The following is a 23,980-nucleotide window of genomic DNA, read 5'->3' on the forward strand; positions in this document are numbered from 1 at the left end:
CGGAATTAATGGGTGTCCACGATTTGTGATTGGAAAACATACCTTTCAGATCTACTTTTCTTGCCTCTTTTTCAGAACAATGAATAGTGAATTTCGGCCAGAGAGAAAGAGTATTCTATTTATAGGCTACAACAGGGACCATGAGGAGAAATTAGGGTTGGGCCTCCTGATGGGCTTGGGCTTCCCATGTTCACCCCAAACACACGGCCCAAGTCCGTCAACAAATGGCTTATTCCACTAAAGGCCATTGTTGCACTACCGCCCTAATCCCAAATTACGTGTCATCGTTTATGGGCTCCATATTATATGCTCATTGATCTCCCCGTGTTTAAGATATCGAATGTCCGTTGATTAAGTCAAGTTACTGACAACTACATTAATCAACTTCTTATGTCCTTGAGTAGTACCACTCAATCTCATTGTCATGTCGGAATAAATCCACCTGCAGGGTTTACATGACAATCTTTTTGAGCTCCTCAAGGGGATATCATCAACCCGACTTCTTGCGGGACATAGATTCCTTCTATAATCAACAACACACCTTACATAAAATGTCATTACCCAATCTATCGAGTTTGTTGATTCACAAATGAATCTCACTCATTGATGATTTAAAGCAATGTACAATGCATGTAAGTGCTCGTTATTATATCCAAATTACAAGGACAAGCATCTATAATAACAGAGGCATTTGTTCTCTTATATAGTCAGTATAAGGAGAAACGACCTCACTTGGTCATGTTCAATACACACAAAGTGTACTAGTGTAATCCTATAGTCAAGATAGACTAATACCAGATTATACTACAACCGTACCAATGGTTTGTCCAAATCCATCTAGGTTGTAAACGATTACTTATACTTTATAAGGTACTGATGATATGATCTTCTGTGTGTTCACACCATATCATCTACAACATAAAGTATTAGACACATGCATATAACTAATAACATATATAATATGCATAATATTTGCCCATATGATTCTCATTCAAAATATAAAGAATTAGAGTTAATACAAAAGTAATGCTTTTAGTATATAACCCTATCACATATGACCTTGTTCATACAAAATTTCCATCATTTTACAGACATGGAGCCCACAATCAACGCTGAAATTTAGAGAATACACAATCAGTGCGAAAATATAAGGAATCATTGTATTCATACGTGTTGGAGTATAAACAAATATTGTTCATAGTTCTTATGGGTATGAACTATGATTGTCCATAGCTACCTGATGCATGAAAAGTCATTGTTCATACCTATTGTATACCTAAATTTAGAGAGTACACAGTCAATTTAGAGAATACACAGTCAAATCACAATCATTTCTAAATATGAGGAACCAGTGTATTCATACCTATCTGAGGCATGAACAACCAATGTTCATAGCTATCTGAGGTATTAACACTCATTGTTCATACCCAATAGGTATGAACAATCATAGTTCACACACGTAACACATAAATAAATAATTACCTATTGTTTTGCTGCGGACATTTTGGTGAAAGTATTCTTCCTTTATTACTGACAAGCTGGATTTTCAAATCCCCCTTTCTGATAAGATTGTTTATTAACTCAACTAGTACCTTCTTCTGCAAAATTACAATAAGTTATTTCTTTATATTTCAACATAAAAAAATTGATATAATTTAAGTGTTTATTGTCGAACTCACAAATTCTTTTGCAACTTCCAACCCCTTTTTTGTCTGGCTTAGGGAGTTGAAGTAATACCATCTTGCTTGTTGTCCCTCCACCAACTCCAACACAAGAAGAGTCCAATGATTGTCCTAATGAATTGGAATGCCAATGAATTTCATATTGAAGTCGATGCTCTTCAATATGGTTTCCAATCCTACTTCTTCCAACAATCTCGTATCAACAATTGTGTGAAATAATAAGAATGTGACAATAATAATAGATGACACAATATTTTTTTTAATAAAAATTAACCTTAGAGTTTGCATATACTAGACAAGTCTCGCTTTTCCTTTCCTTTGTTGAAGTTCTATCGCCCACCAGTCAATGACCTGTTGAATGGATAAGTTTTTTTTTAAATTGGCATCACATAAATAGCTTATGACTATGAACAATGAATGTTCATACCCATTGCTGGAGTATGAACAAATAATGTTCATAGTCCAATTGTGGTATGAATAATGAGTGTTCATAGCTACCAGATTCTTGGCAAGTTGCTCGAGTATGAACAATGATTGTTCATACCCATTGCTAGAGTATGAACAATGATTGTTCATAGCTAAAGACTATGAACAATGATTGCTCATAGTACAATTGTGGGTATGAACAATGAGTATTCATAGTTAAAGACTATGAACAATAATGGTTCATAGTCCAATTGTGGTATGAATAAAATTTACCTGGTGATCAATTTCTCTATCAAAGAGAATATCTTCAACTAGAACACCTTGAATTTGTAATGTTCCATTTAACCAAGCAATAGCTCTTCAAAAACCATAAGAAATAACCATTAGTCAAACAACATATTTACTTAAAATATTATTTTTTGGTATCTTAAACTTACCCACTGTCCTCAATTTTGAAGAATGTGTCAATGACTTCTCGATGGGTTTCTTCCAAACCCACATAGTATCGACATCGCCTTCGTGTCAAACAGAAATCGAACGGCATCTTGTCATCAACAAGAGTTTGCTTTTGCCGCCACCTTTCTTCTTCTTTTTTTTCGCCCATCTCCAAAGAAATCCTCGCTAATCACTTTACTTTCCCTTTCTTTATTTTGCTTCACTCGCTTTTACAAGTGAGCAAGGTTTCTTGGCTCCCTCGACATCCTTCTCCTCATCTTTATCCGAAGGTGACAAGGTTAGCGTAGATCAAATGATGGACCATCAAAGGGTTACGAGACATTTTACTATGTTTGAACTTCATCCGCCAACTTCAATTGTGACTTCGAGAATGCCCGCTACACACTTTCAGCCATCGCATCCGCGGACTTCATCGGGATGCACCCGCCGCAATTCTTTAGATGGGGGACTTCATCAATTACTTCAGTTGTGAATTTGTTAGAGTGCCCCTACTGCACTTCAGCCACTGCATCCGTGACTTCATCAGGATGCACCTGCTGCAATTCTATAGGTAGGTGGAGTTCATCCATTACTTCAATTGTGACTTCGCCGAAATGCACTCGCCGCTTCACTTCACCGGGATCGTGATCCGTGACTTCATCAGGATGCCCCTGCTGCACTTCTTTAGGTGGGTGGACTTCATCCGTTACTTCATTAGGTTGCAATTCAACCTCATCAGACATATCCCTCTCTTGCTGCTCCTTTAACTTTTCAATTTCATCTCTGGAAGACATAATTTGCTTTTCAAGCTTAATGACCATCTCCTTCAGTTCTTTGTTCTCCAGTTTCAATGCATCAATATTTTCTCGCGAAGTCGATCGGATTTACTTCATTGTTTGTGACTAAATCACTATACATGTCATGAAGTAAAGTCTTTTTAGCCTCTGTTGCTGCTTCAGCATCAACAATAATCTGACTTGCAGCTATTTCTGTTATTGGTGTCTTTCGAAACGCATCAAGCAAGGTCTTCAAATTCCACCTTGCACACCTCGGGAATTTGGTTTCATGGTTCTCTACCTTCTTGATGACTACAGAGTGCTCACAAAACCAAAACTGCAACGTACGTGACAAAAGCCATATTAGTTGACACACCAATAAACCAAAACATTAAACCAATCAATGTTCATACACTAATAATATATATGAACATTGGTTGTTCATACCTAACAATAGCTAGAACATTGGTTGTTCATACCCACTAATAGCTATGAACATTGGTTGTTCATATCTACCAATAGGTATCTATGTATGAACATTCATTGTTCATACCCACCAATAGCTATGAACATTGATTGTTCATATCCACTATTAGCTATCCGCCAATAGGTATCCATGTATGAACATTCATTGTTCATATCCACTAATAGCTATGAACATTGAAAGTGTTCATACCCACCATTAGCTATGAATATTGGTTGTTCATACCCACCAATAGGTATCCATGTATGAACATTCATTGTTCATACCCACCAATAGCTAGGAACATTAATTGTACATACCCACTATTAGCTATCCACCAATAGCTATGAACATTGAGTGTTCATACCCACCTTTAGCTATGAACATTGGTTGTTCATACCCATCAATAGGTATCCATGTATGAACATTGAATGTTCATACATGGATACCTATTGGTGGGTATGAACAACCAATGTTGAATGTTCATACCCATCAATAGCTATGAACATTTATAGTTCATACCCACAAATTGTTATAAAAACATACAAACAACCATAAATTAAGGATATTGAGTTAAAGAAATATACCAAAAACATTATAGTGCATCCATTGATCGTCTATTTTTTTGCTTCTTTGTATTCAATGGCAAAGATCAATTAACTCATTGTGTATGGCGGTTGGCCAAAGACAGGACTTCTAAGTGTATCTAAGTCGTCAACAGCCTTGATCAATGGCCATAATGCTCTGTAATTGGCATTGCGAAGAAACATGTAACCAACATGAAAAGACATCACTTTTGCAAAATCTTCAGCCATCGCTGGTTGCCAAAGTCCTCATTATGCCATCTTCAACATGAAACTTGGAATACTTGGTGTTGCCATCACCAAAGTACTTTTTAATGAAGTTGGTTTTCTTTTCATCATCTCCAACAGTCCTATTTAACTGAACCAAAGTATCTGTGATAGGCAGCCCAAACATGAGACTAACCTCCTCTACAGTTAGCTTTAACATTTTTTTACCAATCTCAAATGCCTCCTCAGGTACTGATTTGAAATTGTCCAAGAGATAGAATATTTCTTTGTTTGGCTTGAATTTGTTTCCTTCAACAATCCCACTATTGTATAACTCATAAAACATAAACCAGATCGGTGTCTTCTTCATTTCATCAACATATTTTTTGGAATTCCTACTTCTTTGAGTTTTTGTACCAAACTTATCATGTGTGAGAAGGTACATCGAGGCTATTGTGTGCTACTATGCTACCTTTAACATTCTCTTTCTCATCTTCCTCATCTTCCTTCTCTTCCACCACCTTCCCTTTCCTAGTATTCTTAACCACAACCTTCCCTTTACTAGTATTCTTGGCCAAACCTTCCCTTTACTAGTTTTCTTTGTCTTTAGTTTTTCGATTATCGGCAAAACGACTCGGTTTCCTTTTTGGATGCAGATCTCAATCACAACTTTTTGTTTGGTGTGTCAGATCTCAAAGATAACTTTCTACTCACAGGGGACTTATCGACTTTCTTCTTCTTCTCCATATTGCTTTTCTTCCTTCCTCGGATTAAGGAATGCAAATAATTGAAGGTCGACATGCAAATTATAAACATACACTATACCAAAATAGCTTTTTGTGGCCGCCAAAATGGCGCCATTAAATAATTTTAGTGACACCATTTTGGCGTCACAAATATGGTGTCACAATTTACGTCCAATTATTTTTGTGACTTCAAAATGGCGTCACAAAATTTTGTGACACCATTTTGACGTCACAAATATTTGTGACGCCAAAATAGTGTCACAAATTAGTGACGCCAAAATGGCGTCACTATATTTTGTGACGTTATTTTGACGTCACAAATATTTGTGGACGCTAAAATGGTGTCACAAATTAGTAACGCCAAAATGGCGCCACAAAATGTTAGACGCCAAAATTTTGTGACGCCGTTTTGGCGCCACAAAATTATTTTAGAAAAAAATAATAATAATTAGTTGATATACATCCAAGTAGATGTATAGCAACCAATTATTATTATTATTATTATTCAAGATACAACTAGCCCTAGCCACCACCGGTTACTATATGAACTAGCCAATATACAACTCTTTTAAAAAACAATCCATTCCATAAAATACACAATCACACCGTCAATCCCATTCAAGAATAAAACATTCATTCCATCACTCAAAATTATCAAGTCACTTGTAAACACCCTACTTCAATTTTCTAAGCGAAAAGTACAATACAAATCACATGTAAACACCAAGTACTTCAATTTTTCAAGCGAAAAAGTACATTACATTATGCTTACAACTAGCTAGAAAGAAAATCTTCTTATTAGAAAGTGACCAAGTGGCAATATCGACCACCTCCATCCTTCAAGGTCGGCAACAAACAAATGCCACAAGTATTACCTGCTTCATTTAACAAAAAGAGTTTAGATAGGCTTCTACCTTAAAATGTAACGAGAGATATATACAACAATATTTCAAACATACACTCAATATGATAATTAAGTAAAAATAATAACTACTTCTACACTTTTGACCAGGAAATTCACAACTTTATGATATGTTACATGGACACGCCATATATATAAGAATAATCCGTGTTTATCGATCCACGTATCCGTGTTAGACACATGTTGTATGCGTTATACCTCAATTTTTATATTTTTCCACGCTGGACATAGACATGTGGATCCACGCCAATGTAACTTAGCTTTTATGTTCAAGATGTATCTTGTGCATATCTAACCCTAGCTAGACTCTCAAACCAACGGAGGTGCACCAACGATAAGCCAAAGAACAAGCAATGCATAAGACCAAGCCTTTGAAAAATCAATTTCTTTGGTTTCGCGTAGAACTAGGTGGATTTCATATTAAAAAAGTTACCGTAAACATGTAAAGTTCTAAACAGGTTGGGAGGGAACTAGTTCATTTCTTACGAGAAGCACAAATACACAAAGGACTCGAATATATTTGTCCGAACGAATTTGATTATATACACAAAGAGGGTACATATCACATGACCCGACTTTGAGAACTTCGTGTAAAAGAAGCGCATTCTTTTCGCACACTTTTCAAGGAAGAAATCATGGCATCGGATAACCTGCCACAAAAATATCATTACTAGATGACAGACATTGGTTTGGAACAACAAGTATACAATCCTAAGCTATTAGCTGACACAAGTTTCGCAAGGTAACGAAAGAGCCGCCGGGTTACGACCGCACTTGATAGGAACAAAATTAAACCTCATCTATGCTCTTTGCAGTTTGTAGTTTACAATGCATCACATGCCAATTCGGTTCAAGAACCTAAAAACAAGAGAAAGTTAAAGTAAATGTGCAAAAACATTGAAAACTCACTTTGATCGCCCAATTTCTCTATATAAAAACAAACACTTGTTTCGTGACTGTGGCCATGAAGTATGGCTTCACCATAATAGCAAAAAAATGGATAAAACCAATCGCCATCGGCTTTACGAATCCAATGAACAACGCGGATGCGACTTTTCGACCAACTATAGGTTCTCTTGGTGTAATCACTCAAAAACAGCAAGAAATGAGAATATTGCAGCAATATCATTCAACTTAACACCGAAATAATAAGCCCGCAGTTAGAATTTCAATTTGATAATACAATAGAGATTTTAGCAATATTGTAGTTAGCCATAAATTCCAATCCTTCGCACGGATTTTCAATAGTCCCAAATCTGCAACTACCAACATGAACTTCACCTTCACTAGAACCCATTGATAAGGAAGCAAACATATTCCGTTAGGTAGGATCAACAGAAAATCATGCATTATACTTATTCGACTTAAAACAATAATGCAATGGTTCCCAGTCCCAAAACAACAATAAAGAACTGGGGCCTCCATATTTACAACCAAAAAAAAAAAAAGAGATACTAAAAAATTTCTAGCAACATCTTGTTGAACAAACTTCTATTAAGAAACTCTATTAACAAAAGAGTGGGCTTCACAAACATTATTAACAAACTTGCTGCCAAAGTATATTGGCTTAGCCAGACTAATGGTAACTGGTAAGTAAGATACTACTCGCTACAAAGAGCGTAAAACAAACAAAAAACGAAGAAGAAAGCACCTAGAATTAAGAAGCAAACCCTCGATGTCGAAGAAGGGACCAATGTCAAGTCCTTGTTCTTTCTTTCTCAATTGGATGCGACGTGACAAATTCAGAGTCTAGATCGGACCAAATTCCCTCGCCGAGCCTCAAGAGAGTTAGGCAATACTAAGCTCCCTAGGCACGAGTCAAAATGGGTAAGCTAGAGCCCGGTGCGCTTTGATTTGATACCAATAAATAACATTATTTCAGAATTTAACAAGTTTCAAAGGTTTACCCTCAAAGTGCTTTTTCTTAATTTATATTTTTGTAGTAAATAAAAAATTACCTCAATAAGTACATGTGTTCGGATGGAGTTTTTGATATGGAAAGCAATCGGCCTTGCGAAAGTGTCTTGGAGTCTTTCGCAATGATAGTGAAAGAGGAAGCTCAAAATCTCGCGGTAGAGAATAATTAAAATGCTACATCCAAAGGACATCTCACACAGTCCAAAGGGGTTAGTTACTCGTGAGTTAGAAAGAAGCAAGAATGGATATAGAACTGAAATAAGAAATAGTAATGAGGCTACACATCATCGTATCTAGGGTTGTGTATCTAAATTAAGTGTGCAAGAATAAAATTGTTAATTACATAACTACTGTACAAAGGTCCAAAACCTCTTCCAGAATCTTCACTTGTTTAAGAATCAATAAACATCCTAGGGGAGGCCACACACAACATAATAAATGGATTCAGTCATATATTTAAAACCTAACTACAGGCACTATAATCCGACAACGACAAAAAATGGTGTTCATGTAAATAAGACATGACATGATAAACACCATTAACTACATTGTCAAGCATAACAATACTTACAGCTAAATGCCCAAACAAATGAAAATAAAAAGGAATGACTAGGCCCTCCTACTAAATTTAAAAGAGATTCCAAAGGCTAATGATACCTGCTAGTGCAAAATCTAGGACAACATTCTTTAGTTCTTCATCCACACTTAATGCCTATTTAGCTTTTGGTGGAAGATATTTTTTAAAAGACATGGCGAAGCCTATTTTCAATGTCCAAATGCCCCTCATGTAGAATTATAATATAATATTCCATATTAACTATTATTTGGACTACATCGTCGTAAAATATCATATAACTACATATTGTGGGCAAATTTAAAATAAAAAACACATCATATAAAATTATCAATAAAGTATCATCGTCATAAATGATTGTAATTAGCAAACCACAACAATAAAGTTCTGAAGGAAGAAAAATCGTGTTTTTATGAGAGACAAACCGGTTACTTCACACAAGAAAATCGACGGAAAAATATTGTGCTTTTGTCACAAAAACAAAGAAAAATAGTTTATTATTAGTACAAAAATCTCGAGGGAAAATAGTTTAATTAACCTTCGCGAAATGGTCAGAATTAAGTATATATATGACAGTAGTAAAGATCGCCTTTTCTGTTAAAATTCAACAAAAGCCTAAGTGTAATGTGTGAACAGGTTATCATGACAGCAAAATACCCCCATGCAATTGCAAATAACAAGGTCTAAATTAAAACAGTACTTAAACAAACAATGCAATAAAATTTGAAATAGTAATAAAGCTCATAGAGTCCTCTCAAACTATAGGACCATATAAATAGGAAAGAAACACTTGATTTCAAATAGAATTTTCTTCCCATGATAGATAGACCACTATGAATTAGAAACCGAAATCTCCTTGCATTCCCTTTCTCCTCATTTCAAGTTCCAATAGAAGTGCATTTGTTCTACCTCATTACACTCCGAAGAAAAGGCGCATCGCAATATAAGATACATTGTGTAAATAATATATTTACTTGAATTTTCAAGACTTGGGCATTAGATGTTTATACCTTGCAAAAGTTTAATTTCAGCATTCTTGTTTCTAATTGGCGAAACAGATGGAAGCTTGTTAGAAGCCGCATCATGCTCTTCTTCACCTTTAATTCCCGCTTGAATGCAAAACCTCGAGAATCCACCATAAGCAAATCCAATTCCAGATATCAATAACTCGCTTAACTGATTGCATTTGATTCAATTGGCAATTGATAGGTCTGTCCAAGCATGAAATTGAGGTGAGTTATCGACCGATGGGGTCCCCTCATAAAAGATTTTGGCGAAGATCGGTTGTGATGGGGATTGTGTATTGAAGATAACAATACCACTACCACCACCTCCCTCCACGGCCTTACATCTATACCAAACCTCAAGCAACCATTCTTTGAAAATAACAATAGAGTTGAACCTAGCAAAAACTAAGTGGGAGTTGATGAAACAAGATATCCCTATTATAATTGGAATGATCTTAACACAAACAAGGATGTGCTAGTTCAAGTAAATACACCAAGCAAAGAGGGACTAAATTAAATAAGTATGAACGCAGCTTCGCGGTAATTGGACTTTCTTAACCAAAAATGGGATAACCAATTTCAAACTTAAAAAGCCTAAAATCTACTAGCCACTTAAAAAGAAACAAAATGAAATCTTTGAACTTTGTTTGAAGTGCCTCACATTTAATTTAATGACTTCTCACTGATTTCATCTATCTTCCAGGAAAAGGAAAATTTATTTCATGCACTCTTCCTAAGACGAGACTAGACTCAGGGTGTGCTAGAATATCAATTTGGACAATTCAAATTTGAAGTAAACATCAATTAAGTTAACCAAATGAAACACCCCATCTGTAATTCCTTTTATACCATTCAAAACTTGGTAAAAGTAATGACTTTAAAAAATAAAATGAAAAGGGTGAGAAAGATTTAACCTTTGAAGTATAAAAAGATCTTCGACTTTGCGATACCAATCAATGAAACAATAAAACTCTATCGACCAATATCAGCCCAAACTTTGAAAAATTCAAAAAGTAATTGGCGACTTCAATTGATTTTAGAGTTTTGTCATCATTCTTTTTATAAGATTTTTTGTATTTTTCTCGAGGTAGACACTCCATTTAGTCAAAAGGGAAATTGGAGGGAAGATGAGATAGTTCAGGGAGAGATGGGAATTAATTTGAGAGAAGTGTTCCAGTTGTTATTTATACTTAGAGAAAACACGGGTCCCTTCCTTACGTAAATTTTTGTATTCTTAGAAATCTTTACGCCTATTTGCCATCACTTTGTTTAGTATAATTCCTAAATTTAATTGATACAATTATCTAATAATTCACGGCGACTTTAGCATTTTAGTGACGCCAATATTCTATCACAAGAGTCTTGATGCCAATTTAAAGCCACTAATTAGAAAAGCCCAATGTCACAAAAATGTTGTTATGGTGTAGTGATAGTTTTGTTATTGTAAAGGTATGAAATCAATGTTCATACCAGGGACTATAAGCAGTTAATGTTCATCCCAACGGACTATGAACAATTAATGTTCATACCCAATGTACTATGAACAATTATTGTTCACAGAAGTTATGAATAATTTGTTTCTGCTTAGACAGTGATCTTTTGTACTGGATTTGTATGAAATTTAATCCATAGTTTTTGACACATTGTAGTCTTCCATATTAGATTTCTAGATTTATTCAACGGTTTGATATCTATCGAGGCTTCCATTAGTGGGACTGGTCGTAGTAGAAACTACACCAGAAAACTGATGGGCGATTCTTTGTTTCCTATTTAGATGGAGGTCAACCTATTATCAGATTGACCCCAAATTTAAATCCATAGATTCTTGATATCCAGTTAAATGACATATACAAATTTTAGGCAGATCCAATGGTGGGTTGTCCAGAAGGCATGGATTAACAAGGTTGTTAGAATTAGCTAAAAGTTTAAAATGGATATAGTTAGTGGTTACATGATTTAATACTAGATGGTCGCTGGTTATTATAATTTCTATATATTTCTTTACCATTGTGGAAACATTGGTGTGGAATGAAAAGATATATATATATATATATATATATATATATATATATATATATATATATATATATATATATATATATATATATATATATGTTTTTTATCGTGATTATTAAAATATTTGGAGAAGTGATTAAGAATTACGGATAGGCTTGATTCCAATCCTAAAAGATTTCATACGTAGGCAGCTTTGAACAAAAGTGCAACCACTATATCTATAATATATATATTAGTTTGTGTGATAACTATGGATTGTGTTAGAAATTATCGTTGTTTTGAGACTACATAAATATATATATGTGAGATAGAAGTTGTATATGAATATAGACTTTTAGTATATGATCTGTTTTGACATTAAAAGTGTGTGTGGACTTGAATTTGGGGCAATGAACTATTTGTTTAATATATTGTGTATAAGGGGAGTGTGGTTATGTAAATTGTACTTGTTTGATTATAAGTCCGTTTTACATTCAATGATATTTAAGTGCTTGATTTGCCTCGACACGCGAAAAACTGACTCGCATGTGTGGTCTGTTTTGACATGAGTAATGCTAGTATAATTATAAGTGATAATAATGTTTTAACGCCAGTGTCCACATCTTTAGAACTTGTGAACGCCAGGATTTGGTAATGAGATATTATGACTTGTGATATCATGTGATAGATGGGTATTCATTGAATGTGCCATGAATGACCCAATAGTTTGACTCTCCTAGAGAGAACTAAGGCATTCGGCCATGGGTTGGTTGCATTTCTTGAATATAATGGAATGTAGGTTTGGGGTATTCCTTGAATGTATGGGAATGACTTTATCTATCGAATGTGCCATGAATGGCTCCGTTGTTATGATAGGTATTCCTTGAATGTGGCGGAATAACCAAAGGTATTCATTGAATGTGCCATGAATGACCTAAGATTTTATGGCCAAAGAGGCTGAAAATGACCCGTAGATGGTTGTGATATAGTGATACTCAAAGGGGGAGAGAGGCATACGGTACGGTGATTTGGCAAATGTGTGGAGTGCAAATCGCGGAGTAGTGAACCAAAGGTCATTGAAGTCCGCTTTATAAAATGAGTCAACAAGATAATTAATAAGCAAAGTGAAATATTGATTTTACGCATTTGTGAGTTATTGCCTATGAATATTTATGTATTATGATGTATATGCTTTCTTACAAAGAAATATGAGGTGGCTTGTGTGAGGTTATGGATGTGAAGTGTGGACTGAGAATAATATTATTGAATGCTTGTGATCTTTTCTGTGATTGTGGAATGACTCTAAAATGATATGTTATTATGAAAGCATTAATGATTTGTAATAGTCCGGAGATATATAGTTATGCACTTGGAAACTTTATGAAGTAATGATATCATGTGAATGACTACCCTTTGATATAGGTGGTATGATAAGTAGTATTCCCCCCTAATATGTGGACAAACTATGTTGTATTAATTAGGCTTCAATGTCTTAAAATGAGGTTTGATTATGAATGGAAATTTGATCAGCTGAGATAAATCCTTTTATAGTGCCGTCTAACTCTCTTTTTTGTAGGAGAGTAGGATCCGTTAATTTTTATGCAGGACATAAATATCCTACCTCGAGAGACGTGACCGGGTTTAAAGGGTAATGTGTATCAAACCAATATTTAATTAAGTTATAATATGTGTATGTAATAAGTAGTATTTCTGTTGTGAGTTATCTTGAAATGTATATTGGGATTGAAATCTTACTTGGGAAGAAACTACATGCCGCTTTGGAAAACGGAACTATATTGTCTTCCAAGTTGAAATGGTTGGTAATGTTATATTTATTAATTTGAAAGATTATTATATATATTTTGTTGTTAGTCTACTCCATACCAGCAATTCAATTTGTTGACCCATGTTTGCTTTGTTTTGGTAACGCGGGTGTGTTCTTGGGAACATAGATGGTGGAATGGTTGATGAAAACGCTTTGATTGAGATTCTCTCTTGAAGTCTTACCGGTATAAGTTTTATGAAGTATAAAGTCTTGATTTGAAATAGATGTAATAGAATGGTTTAGTAAATTCTTGAATTTGTACATTAAGAGTTGTTAGTTTTGGTTTTAATTTGATCTCATATTTTAATATCGGTGGTTGGTAATGGGTTATTAGGGTTTTCTTTCATCCCGATTTCAGGAAGATGGAATAGGGTGTGGATAATTCCTATTTTTAATTTTCTGGAAATTTGAGGTGACAACTCTGGCGGTGAGGACAACCTTAACCCTATGACTCTCAAAGCTCTTCCTATATAAAAATATAGGGGATTAAGCTCTTAGGAACTACACAAGATAGGTTTTGATTCTCTAAAATAAACAAGGAGATATGTAGGTAGTGCCGGTGCTTTAACCTTAACTCATAATCATCTCATCCCTTCTCTACCGGTAAAAGCTTTTTGAATCACAAGGCCCGTAGGAGGAGGATCGGGGATACCCGGAAGTTCCCTACACCAAGCGTAGAGCCTTTTCTTCTCCATTTTCATATTTGCTCCAAGGCATGAGTTGTTCATCGCCTTTTTTTTTTTTTAGGAAACCTTATTGCTTTTATGCTATATTTTCCGATTATTTTTTTTTTTCTTAATATTCAATATCAAAACCAATTCTTAAACCTAGTGTTTTTTTTAAAGTTGGGCATTTACTTTTTCATATGTTAGTATTTGATTGATTTCTATGTGAATGTTATTTTTCTCAATTTATTTAGCTTGGTTGAGATTTGGGGTTTGCTTTTAAATGTGATGATTGACGCTCGGCTTTGTGATTTTGTGGATCGGATTGATATTTGTATGATCAAATTTTAAACCAATCGAGATCACAGATATCTCTTTACTCTCTCTCTTTTTTTTTCGTTCTTTCTTCCCTTTCCTCTCAATCGATGTTGCTCTATATATATCCCATAACCGCTTCTTTCTCCAACCGCTCCATCTTCTTTAACCGCTCTCCATGATCTTTTTCGTCCCACGCCTGCCCTATTGTCCAACCGCTCTAAGTATCATGTCCGCTACCGTGTTCCTCCTACCTTTTTCCTTAATCCACATCCATTTAGGCCCCGATACTTCACTGAATCTTTATGCCTTACTAGGTTCCGCGATATATCTCGTTCGCTGGCTTGATCCGTCGCTCCATTCCTTCTCGCCCGTCATAGGGTAGCTCTCGCAATTGTATTGTCATGATTACGATCCGTTACACTAGGTTTCTTCTTCGCTATTCGCATAATTCACCCACTTGCCACCTATAACCCCATGTGTCATGAATACGCCCTATCTGTGATGCCCCTCTCGGGTCCCGTTTGATGTTCTCGCGATATCGTTTTAAGTCCGCGGATAAACTACTTAGACCGAAAAAAATCTCCCCTTTCTTTTTACATGCGGGTATCGCACCCATGGCACGCGTCGCTTATCATTATATCTCGATGTCCGATCCAAGATGTGCATCGAGCCTGCTATTTCGGGCGACGCGACCTCGAGCCTACTTTTCCATTCTTCAAGGCCCCATGTGTCCCTTTGTTTCTTGGTTCTTTTCCCAAATGAAATAACTCTTTTGCCCTTGTCGATCAATATCCCGCCCAAACCTCTCTCTTCCTTCAAAACCCCTAAACTCGTCTCTAACCTTTTCATTTTCCTCTTCTTCCGGTTCTTCCCGTTTCTTCCTGTTCTTCATCTTCAGTGGGTCTTTGATTTGGCAAGATTCGAACTTCCCTTTCGTTGCTATTTGCCGCTTTGCTCCTCAGGTTTGTCTTCCACCCCTTAGTTCTTGTCATTGTTCCGATTTCTCTTCCTCCATAGCCTATTTTTTTCATAGCCTATTCTTCTGGTTTAGGGCTTCTCCGTTGTTTAATTTTGTCATGTCTGAGTCCGAATCGGCGAGTTCCTCAACTACCCGACCTGATGGATCGGAGTCCTCCGCTCCCAGATCTAGCGGTCACACCGTGGACATATCTGACTCCGCGGCTTCGGGCTCTGCTAGCCCTGTCGCGGAACCTTCCACCTCAGGAAGGAAAGCCACTCTGCCTCTCCCCCCATCCTACCGCTGTAGGCCCAACTTAGACGCAGTTAAAGCTGCTTATGGCATCCCCGCCAACGTGATCCTTGAGCACGCACCGCGCCTCCCATTTCCCCGCATCTAGTCCCACCGCGGTCCTGGTTTGTCTCATTGCAACCGGGCTTTATCGATAATGGCCGGATTTAGGATTTCCTTAACTCCTCCTTGATGTCGGCGCATGTAACCACTTCAACATCCCCCGCCAAGGCATTGGTAACTTTTAGGCGATCTTATATGCCGCAGATCATTACAACAAAACCCATTCTCCCAAAATCCAACTCTGAGCGATATGATAGCTTCACTACTATATAAAGAAGAGTACCAAATTTGGTAGTGTAGGATATCAGTCTTTCTTCGTACCGGCCCGCAGAATAAGTCCTTTATCCTCCACCTTACTACCTCGATAAAGTGTGGCATCATTATCCGTTATATGTGTCCGTAGTTTTCTCGTCCGCGATCTTCCCTCCGACGTTTCTCTAAGGCATCTCGGTTTTCTTTGGTGGTGCCAAACTTTTTATTAAGCGTGCTCGCTCCTAACTTTACTTTTAACTTGTCTTTCTTTTGTATCACAGGTTGGAGACCAGATTCGCGATCCAAACTTTTACAACGGTGTCTACTCACTATTTTTTCAAAAACTCCGCGACTTGGGAAGTGAACGAGTGAAGTCCCTCGTCATAGATCCAAAAAGGGCCATCCTCTTCTCCTTGATCCTTCGTTGAAAAATATTGGTCCGTATCAAGGTCCACTTTATCGCCCAGCCCCTCCCAAAGAGAGACTCCCCAAACCTTCTCCTCGCCCAAAGAGAAAGCCCTACAAATCTTTTAAGTATACTAACAAGATATCGCATTCCAGAGCCGTAGCCCAACGTTTTGCCGCTCAAGTCCCAAGGCCCATCCCCCTGCTCCATATACCGCCCCCTCTTCCTACTTTGCTGTAGCGGATTGGGAAGACGACTTAGATCAACCTTCCTCCCCAGTTCAAGAAGCTGCCATGGCCTCTTCTAACCTCAAATTGTGGGATAGTGACTCCGAGGGGGATGAACCCGAAGTTACCGCTAAGAGCCCTCCCTGTTAAGGCTAGGGACTGCAGCCCGCCAACCCCTTCTTCTTTGTCTCGCTGCCTTGCCGCCTCCTCCACCTCGCAGACGCCGTCCCTCTATAAATTCCCAGCCATCTGGGTCAGTGATTACTGCGCGTTCGATATATGGCGACCTCGAGTTCGAGGGCTAGAGATCGCTGGCAACTATACGCCGACTCGCCCCGACAATCCCTCCGTCGCTGATCTCTTTCTTCGGTTCTCATCTGCCCAAAGATCAAGCATACGGTGATTCCGCAGCTTTGCATCTCATAGAACATCCATATACCATGGTTGGGGAAAAGGTACTATTCTCGTCTTTGCATCTTCTTAGTCTTTTAACACTTTGATAACCCGTTACCCTTTTCACCGAGCTTGGATATTGGTTATATGATCAAGGTCTCACCAACACCGACTCGTCGTGGTGACCATGAAGCAGGAGATTGAAGGACCTGACGGCTGGAAGGCCAAATATGCTGCGTTGGAAAAAGATCAAGATGCTTTTCGTATTGTGGCCATGAAGGCCCAAAAGGCGCCAAAGTCCTCAAGAGCAGCACCGTGACTATGTTTCAGGTGTTTCATCCAAACTGGAGAGCCAGAAAGAGGCAGCTAAGGTTGCCACTCAGGTCGCCGTAGATAAAGCTGTTCAAGATGCCGCAGACCGTTTTCGTAGCCTTGCGGAGAAGAAGATTAGCCGCGAGCTTAAACATCAGCTCGAGGAACTCTCCGCGGCTGGTCACCTCCTTCCTGTTCAGAGTGTAGATCCTCCAATAGCGCGCCCTCCAACCGTTGCATCGACTTCAGCTCCTTTCTCGGTCCCATGTACAACCAAGCCGCACTTACGTGAAGCCCGCCCCATGATCGTGGATATTCCCCCTCCTTCTGTCGGTGAGGTGGAATCAGTGCCTGCTCACCAGAATGTGGGCGAAGGGCCTCAGTAATTTCTAGGAATTCTTATTGATGTTTTGTACATAAAATGTACTTCCTTGTACTTTTGAGATTTTGTGATTCCCACTTTGACAGTGTTTGAATGTACCATCTATTTCACCTGGTTTCTGGGAATGGCCAGCAGGTCTTCAATGTTAATCACTTTGCAGTCTAGAGTTCTTCTCTTTACCATTGTATATATTTTATTCTCAATTGAGTTGTACTCAAAATTTGCGAGGTGCCCCATATGAGTGTAAGTATTAAGCCGTGACACTCGATGGGACACTTATTCGTACAATCTTGTTGATTTGGACGATAGTCCGCAAAGGGTTTCTTCCCCCTTGTTTCTCTAGCGGCTGTGAAGCCTATAGGGGCAACTCAGCTTGCCCCCAGTCTATTCGGACGTGTAGTCCGCAAAATTCCTCCCCCGCTTTCTCAAACGGCCGCTTGGAAGCCCGGAGGGCAACTTCGGCTTGCCTCCTGCGTAGATTCGGACTTGTAGTCCCTGCGAAGGCTCCCCCGGCCTCCCCCGAAACGGCCGGTGAAGCCCCGAGGGGCAACTCAGCTTGCCCCCAAGTTGGTTCGGACTTGTAGTCCGGGAAGGCGGCTCCCCTCCCCCCCCCCCCGCTTTCAAATGGTTTTGGAGGCCCGGAGGCAACCTTCAGCCTTGCCCCAAGTTGATTCGGGACATATAGTCCACGGCGGGCTCCTCCCCCTCGCTTTCTCAAACGGTTGTAAGCCCGGAGGGGCAACTCCAACTTGCCCCCAAGTTGATTCGGACTTGTAGTCCGCGGGCGGCTCCTCCCCCCACTTTCTCCGGACGGCTGTGGGGCAAGCTGGAGGGGCAACCCGCCTGCCCCCCGCTGCTTGGTTCGACATGTAGTCCGCGAAGGGCTCCTCCCCCCACTTTCTCAAAAATGGCTGTGAAGCCCGGAGGGCAACTCGAATTGCCCCCAACTTGATTTAGAGTAATGATGTCAAACTTCCTTCGCTTTCCATACCAACGATACAAGAGGAAGGACTTCTTTATTCATGGATGAAAATATAATGTACCAAAGATTACATTCCGACTCACACATCTTACTAGTAAACTAAACAAGGCTTTCACTACGGTAAATTTTCAACATTCTTACATTCCACGGTTTATCAATCTTTTTCCCTGCTGAAGTCCGTAGCCTATAAGTCCCAGAAGTTCCCTTTTCCGTCACGACATATGGTCCCTCCCAATTAGGCCCCAGTTTGCCGTCGTTCTCCTTCCTGGTGGCCGGCGTAACCCGTCGCAGCACCTGATCCCATACATTGAAAGTTCGCGGCTTCATCTTTTTATCATACTGTCTCTGTAGCTTCCGATGATATTCTTCCAGACGAATGCGCGCCAATTCTCTTTTTTCCTCTATGAAGTTCAACTCCGTGGTCAGAATCCCCTCATTTTTGCCTGACTCCATTGCGCTGGTTCTTGTTGATTTCTCTATCATTTCCACCGGAATCACGGCTTCTACTCCATACGCCATTGTGAATGGTGATTCATTTGTAGATGTTCGCGGTGTTGTGCGGTAAGCCCATAGCACATGATGCAACTGGTCAGCCCATGCTCCCTTCCGCTCCTCCAGCTTCTTCTTAAGAATATCCATTATGATTTTGTTCGAAGCCTCTACCTCGTCCATTCCCTCGATTGTATGGGGCGGAGAACCCCCGCTTCACCTTAAAATGCCTCCCAAGAACTTTCGTGCCTTTCCCCCAGAAATTGGGTTCCATTATCCGCGATGATCAGATGTGGGCAATCCAAACCTACAAATTATATTTTCCCACAGAAATTTGTTCACATTTTCTTCCTTGACTTGTTGCAGTGCCACTCCTTCCACCCACTTTGTAAAATAATCGGTTGCTGCCAACATAAATCTCCTCTTGCCGCTTGCCGTTGGTAGGGGCCCTACTATATCCATCGCCCACATGGTAAATGGCCACGGACTAAACACACTGTGCAATGGCTCAGCTGGAGCATGTATCAGCGGTGCAAATTTCTGACATTTTCACACCCTTTTGCATATCCTACTGCATCCCTTTTCATATGTGGCCAAAAATACCCCTGTGAGATCAATCGGTGTGTGGTCGCGGCCCCGCAAATGACTTCCCCACACGCCTTCATGCACCTCGGCCCGGAACTTCTTGAATCTGCAGCGCCCTATGCATTTTAGCATTGGTCCGGGCCAAAACTTCTCTATACAGATCCCCATCGGTAAAGTGTATCTCCGCTCAATTGCTCCATTCTCGCTTTTTCCCCGTTTGTTTTCTATCTCCACTCCCATCAAGAAAGCTTTGATGGGTGTTATCCAACCGACTCCATATCGTGACAAAGGCGACATCTTCCTCTTCCGCGGGTACTAGGCTTGCTCAACACCCTTTACTTCAATAGATCTTCCCTCGCGTCCTCCCGTAGTATCGAATGCGGCGACATATGCCAATGCATCGGCATGTCTATTTTCACCGCGGTTCAAATGAGCAAACTTAATATTCTTGAACTTACGTGCTTTTCTCTGCAAGACTTCCAAGTATCTCGCCATCCTTGGGCAGCGAGCCATGAATCCTCCATTCACTTGACACACCACCAGGTTAGAATCCGAGTAAACAGACAGTTCGCTCACTCCTAAATCTTGGGCCATACCCAAACCTGCTATCACTGCTTCGTACTCAGACTCATTGTTGGAAGCCGCAAATCCCAGTTTCATCGACAATTCCAGCCTATTGTTCTCAAGAGTCACCAGGACGACGCCTATTTCGTTCCCTGTATCTGTAGCCGATCCATCCGCGAAAACTCTCCAACCATTCCACGCATCCCATGGATCCAATGGGTCGTGGTTAAGCTCTCCTTCGCGATCCATGACCATTTCTTCTCCCCACGTTGGGTCCTCAGCTGGGAATTCTGCTAACACCTCCGCCATCGCTTGTGCCTTTTCCGCGGTTCGATGCATCATTTTTCAGTGTAACCGAGTATTACTTCCCACTTCAGCATTCTTCCTGACTTCTCCGCCCTCAACGCCTGCTTGAGAGGCAGGTTCGTTATCACCACCACGGAATGAGCTTCGAAATAAGATTTCAATTTCAGTGATGAGAATACCAGTGCCAAAGCGTATTTCTTGATTATCTTTGTATGGGTTTCTCGCGGCCCAAAGATGGTCTTACTCTGAAAGTAAACGGGTTTTTCTATCTTTTCAACGATTCGCACCAATACCGAGCTCACCGCGGGGTGAAACCCCCAGATACAATTACAGTTTTTCCCCTTGTTCCGGCCGCGACAAAAGTGGTGCTTTACCTAAATAACTCTTCAACTCCCCGGAAGGTTCTCGCGATTCTGCGGTCCATTGGAAGTCCCGTGTTTTCCTCAACCCGGTCGATCTGCGGTCGACATTTGTCCGATGATTTAGAAATAAACCGATTTAGTGCCGCGACTCTTCCCGCTAAACTTTGTACCTCCTTCACATTTTGCAGGGACGACATTTATATCAGTGATCTAATTTGTTCTGGATTTGCTTCTATACCACGGTGTGTTACTATGTAACCCAAAAACTTCCCAGACGCTACTCCAAAGGTACACTTCTCAGGGTTAAGCTTCAGCTAGTGCCTTCGTAGTATGCGAAAAGTTTCCTGAAGATCTTCCAAGTGTTCGTCTTCTGACATGCTCTTTTCCACCATATCATCAATATATATCTCCATCCCCTTCCGAATCTTCCCTTGGAACATTTTTTCTCCTACTCGTTGAAATGTCGCCCCAGCATTTTTTAACCCGAAGGGCATCCTGGTGTAACAGTAAGTGCCCCCCTCTACCACGAACGTGCTCTTTTCCTGATCCGGGCCGTACATGGCGATCTGATTATATCCCATGGAGGCGTCCATGAAAGAGAACACCTTGAATCCGGCCGTTCTACCCACTAGTTCATCCACCCACGGCATAGGGTAACAATCTTTCGACACTCCTTGTTCACGTCCGTAAAGTCCACGCACATTCTGACTTTGCCATTCTTTTTTCGTAACCGCGACCACGTTGGACAACCATTCCGTGTATTCTACCTCCCTTATTATCCCCGCCCCTTTCAGTCGAATAACCTCCTCACGAATCGCGTCCGCGTACTTCGGACGTATGCCTCTCATCTTTTGGCGAACTGGCTTAGCACCCTCATTCATGTGCAGATGATGACATGCAAACTCTGGATCCAAACCCGTTATATCCTCTATCACCCACACAAACACGTCTGAATTTTCAGTTAAGAACTGCACGAGTTTATTTTTCCATTCTCCTTGCAAGTTTGTTCCTACAGATGTAAATTTCTCATCGTCTCCTACCCCCAGGTTAACTACTTCAACCGCATCCAACGTTTTCGGACCCAATGGCGGCTCGGATCTGATTGTCTCTACCACTTCCTGTAATTGCTACGCCACTCCTTGCTCATGAGACGCCCCCACTCCTTCGGTTCCGCGGACCAAGCTCTTCGCAGTTACCTGCTGTATACTCTGCGCGGCCACTTGATCCCCCTTGATTTCATATGTTCCCCCCTTCGTGGGAAAGCGGATCACCTGGTAATACGTCGATGGAATGGCCTTCATTTCATGAATCCATTTCCTCCCTAAAATCGCATTGTATTGCGATCCAGTGTCCACCACCATGAACCTAGTGAATACAGTCGCTGGTCCTGCTGTCACAGGGAGCGTTAACTCCCCAACGGGCTCTGTCATGCTACCGTTGAACCCATACAGATTGGTTTGCGGAGCTTTCAACTGGTTTCTGTCGATGTTCATCTCCTCCATGGCCCCTTTAAATAACAAATCCACTGAACTGCCGCAGTCTATCAACACCCTTCGAACCAGGTAATTTCCCATCGCTATGGTAATTACCAAGGCATCCTCATGCGGCGAAATTACCGACTCTAAATCCTTCGGGGTGAACATTATGCTCCCGTCTATCATCGTGGCGCCACTGACTAACCGCGGTATGCTCACCACCTCACACACCTATCGTAGACTTGCTGCCCTTCTCATCTTATCCCTGTGTGTATTCCTACCCAGCGTCTCTCCACTGAAAATGACATTGATGGTACCCAAGATTCTAGCCGGGGCTGGCACTCTCTCAGCCTGGTGAACTTCTGCAACAAACTCTCTGAGCATTCCCTTTTCTATCATCCTTTCTACTAGCCATTTCAAGGCGTAACACTCATTTGTAGCATGGTTTTTGACTTGATGATACTCGCAAAATGGTTTCCCTTCTATCTCCCTCGGGATACTTCGCGGCCCCTCATAATACTGGTTCCCCTTGATTAGAGGCAAGATTTCCTCTAAAGGTCTGCTAAGAGGCGTCTGTTCTAACTCACGGTACGACTTCCTTTCTCGTATGTCCCTCCTACCCCGGTCTCCTGTCCTCTCCGGACCTCGGCTCTCTCCTTTGTAAGATCCCCTCTCCTTGTCCTCTATCTTTCTTTTACCCTTTTGATCTTCTCTCTCAACCTCTTGCACTGCCTTTCCCGATTTCTTCTGTTCCTTTGCCGTTCTCTGCATTATATCCTCATACCGTATGTATTTTTCTACTTTCGGGTATAGTGCGTGCAAAGTAGTAATTTCGATTTTAGAAACCGACTCATGGACCCTCGTTCTCGATCTCAATCCGTCTTTGGAAAGCTATGACCGCCCGTATGCTCCTCCAAATTTTCCACTCTTAGCCTCTTCCTTGAACCTACATAGAAACTCCCTTAATGATTACTGGACCTTTGTTTAATATTGAATAAAGCGCGATGTCGATTCCCCTTCTCTTTCGGTGAATGAAGTGGTTGATAAATCGCGCCCAATTCTTCAAACACTTTGATGCTCCGCTGGCCAACCTGTAATACCGGTCGAGCCTCCCTTAAGGTCAATTTGGGAACATCATCTGGCCGGAGCCCATCATACTTACTCTCCTGCCATAACGGCATTTGCTGCCGAAAATGGTGCAAATGATCAGTTGGGTCTCCTTTCCCATCGTACCGTTCAAATTTGGGCTAGGAGAACCTCTTAGGTACTTCGGAATTCCATATTGAATCTGCCAATGGATTTTTACTGAGGCTCGCTACCTCTTTCTGAGCCGCACTCTGGTTCACTTTTTCTGCCACACGATTCACTTCCCTATCTTTCTCGATCATGGC

The 23,980-nt window shown here is 40.2% G+C and overlaps 1 protein-coding gene across 1 annotated transcript; it reads right to left on the reverse strand.

The window, feature by feature from the left end:
• Positions 1-18,907: 18,907 nt before the first annotated feature.
• Positions 18,908-19,480, reverse strand: LOC147524512 (uncharacterized). The gene has a single exon (XM_086575247.1). It carries the CDS (start codon positions 19,478-19,480, stop codon positions 18,908-18,910), a length of 573 nt encoding a protein of 190 aa, XP_086431373.1.
• Positions 19,481-23,980: the final 4,500 nt, after the last annotated feature.

Source organism: Coptis chinensis, chromosome 1 (genome assembly GCF_015680905.1).
Source record: "Coptis chinensis isolate HL-2020 chromosome 1, ASM1568090v1, whole genome shotgun sequence".
In the NCBI taxonomy this organism is placed as follows: domain Eukaryota; kingdom Viridiplantae; phylum Streptophyta; class Magnoliopsida; order Ranunculales; family Ranunculaceae; genus Coptis; species Coptis chinensis.

Bases quoted from the DNA above. Each gene is read 5' to 3' on its own strand.
- LOC147524512 (XM_086575247.1), bottom strand. From the start codon at position 19,480: ATGGACGAGGTAGAGGCTTCGAACAAAATCATAATGGATATTCTTAAG.